Source organism: Terrapene carolina, unplaced genomic scaffold (assembly GCF_002925995.2).
Source record: "Terrapene carolina triunguis isolate 2854851 unplaced genomic scaffold, T_m_triunguis-2.0 Scaffold96, whole genome shotgun sequence".
Classification (NCBI taxonomy): Eukaryota; Metazoa; Chordata; order Testudines; family Emydidae; genus Terrapene; species Terrapene triunguis.
Window position 1 is genome coordinate 76,140,660 of NW_020664447.1, and position 7,189 is coordinate 76,147,848.

Below are 7,189 nucleotides of genomic sequence, written 5' to 3' on the forward strand. Positions count from 1 at the left end.
TCAAGATTCCAAACCATCCTTAATGGCCCACACTTTACATAATTACAATAGGCCCTCAGAGTTATGTTTTATATTTCTAGTTTTAGATACAAGAGTGGTACATTTCTACAAATAGGATGATCACACTCAGTAGATTATGAGCTTTGTAATGATACCTTACAAGAGACCTTTTGCATGAAGCATAACCCAGTTACATTATATTCACTTATATTTTTATAAAACCATATAGACTGCACACCGTCACAAGTGGCAAAAAGACATCCTTTAAAAATTGGACGTCAGATCCTACTGAGGAAAATAGAAAAGAGCGTAAACTCTGGCAAGTCAAGCGTAAAAGTATAATTAAGCAGGCCAAAAAGAATTTGAAGAGCAACCAGCAAAAGACACACAAACTAACAGCAAAGATTTTTTTTAAAGTTCAATCAGTGGGGCCACTTGAATGATCGAGGTACTAAAAGTGCACTCAAGGAAGACAAGGCCATTGTGGAGAAGCTAAAAAAATTCTTAGCATTTTCAACTGCCTCTTTCAATTAAAAGGAACTTAGCTTTTGGTTTCTTTGTGAAGCATATCTCTACATAAATAGGTACTAGATTATTGTCTTATGGACCTTTAGGTGAGTTTTTCTTCATTCAGCCAAGACTTACACTTATCCAACATTAAGTAATATGGACATGAATTTTGGAGACTATTGGTGACCCACAAGTTACTGTGGAAGGCCGATCATGTGATCCTCTTCTCTTTTGGGTCTGCCCTTAGCTCTACTTGCTTCCTTTTTTAAAAATAGCAATATAAATCTCTCTATATCAGGGCATGCTCCAACTGTTAACTCATGGTTTGTGGGAAGAAACTCCTTAAATGGACAAGTTTTTTTCCATAATTGTGTATTACTGGGTTTCTTGCTGCTTCCTTTGAAACACTTGATATTGGTCACTGTCAGAGACAGGATACAGGAGTAGTAGACATTCTGTTGGCCTGATCAGTATAGCAGTGTCTATGACTGGTGTCCAAAAGGTTTAGCTCCCCAGCACCCATTTTGTCCTTCCCTTCTCTCTCCTCAAAAAGTCTTTGAGAACAAAAGGGCCTTGCAGCATGGCCTGATAGTCAATACGTTTTGTTTTTGGCAAAATGAAGCAGGAAGCAAAGTTTACAGTCAAGGGATTTTAACTCAGAATGCCCCATCTACAGCATCCTCACAGTTAAATCTGTGGGGTTGTAATCTGTAGTGCCTCAAAAGATCTGGCTTTATAGGTTAAAACCAGCACATTCTAATTACATTTGGAAATTAATAGGAAGCCACGGCAAGTTGGGGAGGGATAGCTCAGTGGTTTGAGCATTGGCCTGCTAAAGCCAGGGTTGTGAGTTCAATCCTTAAGGAGGCCATTTAGGGATCTGGGGCAAAAATCTGTCTGGGGAGTGGTTCTGCTTTGAGCAGGGGGTTGGACTAGATGACCTCCTGAGGTCCCTTCCAACCCTGACGTTCTATGATTCTAAGTTGCAGAGCACAGGAATATTGTGCTTCCTGCAAGAGATACTTTCTAACAAACTGTCTGCTGTATTCTGCACCAACTGTATTTAAATGTGATAGGAAACAATTGTCTTTCTTTTATGTCCTGATCCGAATTTATCTGAGGAGTTTAAAGAATGGTTTGAATAGAGAAAAAAGCCCGTGGTGTAAGAGGTGTCTTACATTAAAGATCCTTGTAAGTGGGAGAAGGATGTTTGACTCACGTGAGTCAGTATAAAACTCTTAACACTTTTTGGTAGTTTTTCCTGGTTAATGTCTTCCATACACATTTTAAAATTGGTAAATATATTTATTGAAAACTGGTTGTAATATATGGTTATAGAAAAAAAATAGACAATAGTTTATTTCTGGTATATGAAATATACGAGTCTGTTTACTCTGTATGTTTGGGAAAATAGGTTTTCTATCAGTCCTCTTATTCTAAGAGCTCTCTGAGACACTAATGGCTTAATTCAATTTAATTTAGAACAGAGGACATGGCTAACTCTTGTTGGACCTAATAAAATGTGGAAACTTTTTTGTGTTTACCTTCTATTCAAAATTAATAAGGATATCATTTTGCATATGATCTGATCCTGTAACAAAGTGCAAGACTTCTGGGGAAAATCTTCCATTGGTCAATATTTTGTGTAATAGAAATTTTTCATGGTCAGCTGAATTGTTTCATAATAATAAATTAATAGTCATCTCTCTTTTGTTAAACCATGGTTAGCTATATTGCAGAATGCTGAGTGGGTGTTGCAGTACTTGCAGTCCAAACCTGGGTTTAAGGACCTGGAAGTGAAATTTACTGCTGGGGATGGAGGGGAAGGGGAGGAGGAATACTGTACTGACTCACTGAAGCACTTACAGTGAAATGAAACCTTTTCAGGATTTTATTAAGCAATATATTTAAATAAAATATTTTTTCTGATTGAATTCACTGCCTAATGGAAGGGTTGATTTTTATTTTATTTTTTTTAACATGTACTATATATGGTTATTGATGTTTGTGGGATTGGTTGTTGGGATGTCTTCAACAAAGTAATTGAAATACAGGTTTTCCTTTACAATTGTAAAAGTGGCTTGATTTAAGCAACTTAATATTTTTAGTTCATTTTGTAATAAAACACTTGAAACCCCAACCTCAGTCCTATGGCACGTACAGCATAGGATCATGGAATCATACATTGTTGTTTATGTCCTGCTCGTTTTCCCATGATATCCTCACCTTGTGAAAATTCCAGACTACCAGTGTTATGGTGTCATCTACCGGGAAGCAAAGAACAATGAAAAGCAAAGTGTATAAAAGCAGACTCTAATCCTCAGTCCTTTAGTTTTTCTTTGCTGCTTCCTTCCTGGAATCATGGAATTCATTTTTCCACTCTTTTAAATTCAGTTCCTCCTTTTCCTTTAGTGATTTGTGAAAAACATTAGGAGATGACCACAAGAGAAGAGACCAGACTAAATATGGTCTCTTGATCCTACTTTGATTGTACAGGTTTCTAGTGCCTCAGCAATCTTGGAGAAACATCACAGTCCGATGCTTCCTATGTTAATTGTGCAGGCTCTCCTTGCAGGAAAATTTTTGTGGAGAACCCTTTAGAGGAACATATAACTCTTGTACTCCCATTCTTTAAAGGAAAAAGGGCTCTACCACAGTTCTTTATTCCTTCTGCCCTATTGATTTGATTGCAGCTGGTCAGTCTTAGTGATGTCTAGTTCTGGTGCTGTTTTTGGGTCCAGTGCTGCTTTGGCTTTAGCTCTCCCCCAGTCTTTGCTGCTTGACTGCAGGTGCCCGCTGACCCTGTGTCAGAACAGAATGTGTGGTGATATGCACATCTGGCGTTCTCTTGCACATAAAATGGCTCCTTTTGTAAGATTGCTTGTCTCAGGCCTCTCAGTTCAATCTACCTTCTAGACACCTTGCCCCTGATTGGGAGCAGCTTTCTTTACACCACTGAGTCGTTACTGTCAATGCAGGGAGTTTCCCTATGCTGTATTTCCAGGAAAAGTGTTGCAGTTTCTTCAACAATATTGCAGCAAGATACATTCTTGGATGTTAAATTTCTTAATTTGTTATGACAATGAGGTTTACGCTTATGTCAGTATGTGTTCCCCTCCCCTCCGTCCCCTTTTAGGCTCTTAGAAGATAGGTATTTAGGACTTCATGACAAAGAAACTTCTTCCCACCTCCTTGTTTTGTTTGATTTAAAAATCCTTGAGAACTGAACTCATGAATGGGGACCTTGAGAACTCATGCATCTTCTCCCTACAACCAAAAAGTTTATTTTTCCACTTAACGTCTTCTTGCTGGGAGGCCCTCTCTAATATTCAGATATGGATGAATGGATTCTCTTTGCAGCATTCCATCCATCTAGCCCTTCCTTTGAGCAGAAGGAAAATATCCCATTTCTCTTTCTTCTTTCTGTGTAAGGGGCTCATTGAATAATGGAGTGTTGCACGTTAAGGAAGCTGCTCAGCTAAATCTGGGATGGGATTTTAGTATCGGTCACTGAAAGGGTGAAGATTAGTTTATTTTCCCCCGCAGAAGGGGTGATTCAGGCACTGCTGTTTACCCTTCATCACAGTACAAAAGTAAGAAGAACCTCAGTGAAACCGAAAGGCAATAAACCGATAAAAAGTGTGTTTTTATATAACACTCATCCTGTGTAACTCATTGCCACAAGATAATCATTAAGTTTAAGAGCTTTGTAGACTTCAAGAAAAAGATAAGACACACATTTTAATGAGAACATTGGCAATTACATAAGATATATTTTGTAAAGTTTGGAAGAGAGATAAACTCAAGGATTTAAGTCAACTTTTAACTGAGGGGGGTTAGGAAGGAAGGATTCATATGCGCAGGTAATTCCATAATTTCCCATGTCAGAGTTTCTTGCACCTGCTTCTGAAGCAGCTGCTACTGGCAGTTAGCAGACGGGCTACTGAAATAGATGGCCACTACTCTGATCCAGTATGGCAGTCCATTTGGTTAATTCCTGGCGTGACAAAGCCACCTTACTTGATAACACTGGCTTCTTCTGGTGAGCAATCAGCCATTCTCTTAAGATGACTTCCAACGAACACAAGCCCAGCTTGACTTAGGTTAGTCACACACGCAACAGTAAGCAGTTAGAGGAACTGAGACAAAGGGTATGTCTACACTACAGGATTAATCCGAATTTAGATAATTCGAATTTGGGAAACAGGTTGTATAAATTCGATTGTGCGCGGCCACACTAAGCACCTTAATTCGGTTTTAAACCACATTAATTCGGTGGTGTGCGGCCACACTACCCCATTAACTTAAACACAGTAATTCGGTGGTGTGCGTCCACACTAACCCTAATTCGAATTAACAAAATCGATTTAGGCTCTACTCCGTTCGTCGAGGTGGAGTACAGAAATCGATTTAAAGGGCCCTTTAATTCGAATTAACTGGCTCTGTAGTGTGGACGGGTGAAGGGTTAATTCGGATTAAGGCAGCTAAATCCGAATTAAAGTCCTAGTGTAGACCAGGCCAAAGTGGATAATTCTGCTTTTTTTTAAAAGGTCCAGAGGTATATAGTTCATTTCTTGTAGGAACTCCAGGGAAGAAGGCAAGACCATGTAAGATAAGGCATTAGTAGAAACTAAGGAGCTGAAACAATATAGATTTTGGTTGTTCTCTGTGTTTTTGAAAAAAGTAACCTATGTTTATTTTTCTTCTATTTTATTTTCCTGTCATATGACTACCACTGGCACACACAAGTGTGTGGCTCCTGACCTCTCTCCATCAGGAAGAAAGGTGTCAGAAGTGATTCTGCATCAAGTTCTGCTCCTTTTACACCTGGCAGGCAGGTTGTCCAGTTTGCTTCCTGCTTTACTTCAAACAGGAGCTGGAGCCTCTGCCTGCGAAAACATCTTGGCCTGTTTTGTCATATAAGACTGAGCTTTTTATGAAGGAGAAAAATGAAACTAAAGAATCTTGTCAGGAAATTTAAATCCTGTTTGGATGGCAATGTTTGTTACCTTTGCTGTTACCGAAGGATTGTGAAGTAACTGATGGAGTCAGGGAGTAAGTGTGGGAGTTGTATTTAAGTGTATATTGTGTATTTTTAAAGAGATTATCAAGGATGCCCACAGCCTCGGATTGGGAGCTCTTTAGTTGTAGAGTAGATGCAAACTAATTTGAGGTATTATGCTTTTAAAATGCTAATAATATAAACTATCTTCTCATAAAACTTTCCTGCTGTCTTTACTGTGTAATGATACTGTACTTCAATTTTATTCTATTTTAAAAAACTACAGATTCAGAAGCCACCAAAACACTGAAGAAAAGTTCACCGAAAGACAGAAGAACCAGAAAGAGAGTCCAGAAGTAGAAGAACTAGAATAATGTGCTCCTCTTCTTTGCTTCGCTTTGTTTGGCTAATGTAATGCTGGAATCTTTGCTTCTCTTTTTAATGTTTATTTTTAGAGGATTTGAAAAATGGCTATGCTGCAGTTTGTACCTTGTTTGGAAGAATAAATGTTTTATTAAAGTGTATTTGTGTACTCCATGTACAAAAATACTATCCATAAATGCAGAAGTTTTCAAGTTTTGAAGTGAGGTTGTTTTTAGTATTTGCATATTTTTTATGCTTTTGAAGGAACCTGAAGAGAAAATTGTGCCTCTTTTGCTCCTTTATGATGTAGCAAGAAAACCTGAAACTGTATTCAAATGATTTTTTTTCTCTCCTTGTTGTTACCTTAAAAATAGCAATGTCACATCTGGTCTTCCCTGTTTTTGCATGAAGACTTTTTGGAGGCATGAAATATGGACATAGCATTAACTGGAGGGGAGGGAAAGGGATTTTTGATCATTGCATAGACATCTCTTCAGGTATTTCTCAAGTGTTTGAATTAAATAATATAGATGAGTTTTACTTAATCAAGTTTCATTTGAACGGTATTTGTCTTTCCATCAGTTCTCCAGTTATTCATTGTCTTCCAGGAGGGTGAGTAGGCAAGACCAGAATTTCTGTAACCTCCCCTGCTCCCAGTAACCAAACACACCTCAGGCTTTCTTTTTATATCATAGGGAAACAAGAAAGGGTACAAATTCAATTTTTTCTCTACTTGGACACCTTTTTCTAATAAAAACGTGGGTCTCATACTTTTCACATCAGAATGATGCTTTACCTTTGCTTACAGGTGAGATGACATTCTCATTTGAAATTCCAATTTTTTTAAAAAGCACTACTCTTATGCTGAACTTCCTCATGGTAATTCTTGGCCCAACAGGCATTTTTTGGAAAAATTGAATAAATGGGTATGCTCCATACTGAAAATTAACACTTTTTTGCACTTAGGCAATTCAAAAAAGTCCTCTTAATTTGGCCTGGACATAGTTCTCAAGAAGGAAATGGTGGTGTGATAAACTGCTTAAGTAGTAGTTATGAACAAATGAAAAACCATACTGTACATTGCCAATTTATTCTTGCTGATTTAAATGCTTGTATAAAGTAGTTATCCAGGTATCCCACACACTGAAATAAATGGGTATGTTAACACACAAAGTGCAAAGTGTTCATTGATTAGGTGATGCACCAGATTTTCTTCTAAAACAAGGAAATTAATGTTTAAAATAAAATTTTTAAATAGACCAGTGGAAGAACACCTACTGCCTTCTCACTTCTGGCATTATCAATGCGTGAAGG

The 7,189-nt window shown here is 37.9% G+C and overlaps 1 protein-coding gene across 2 annotated transcripts in view; it reads left to right on the forward strand.

Annotated features, from left to right (window-relative positions):
* VRK1 (VRK serine/threonine kinase 1) overlaps positions 1-6,049 on the forward strand; it is a 56,322-nt gene extending 50,273 nt beyond the window's left edge. For both annotated transcript variants that reach the window (XM_024219344.3, XM_024219342.3), the window contains one exon: positions 5,799-6,049. In XM_024219344.3, coding sequence (XP_024075112.2) covers positions 5,799-5,886 — 88 coding nt within the window. In that variant the 3' untranslated portion in view covers positions 5,887-6,049. The remainder of the gene's footprint in view (positions 1-5,798) is intronic.
* Positions 6,050-7,189: the final 1,140 nt, after the last annotated feature.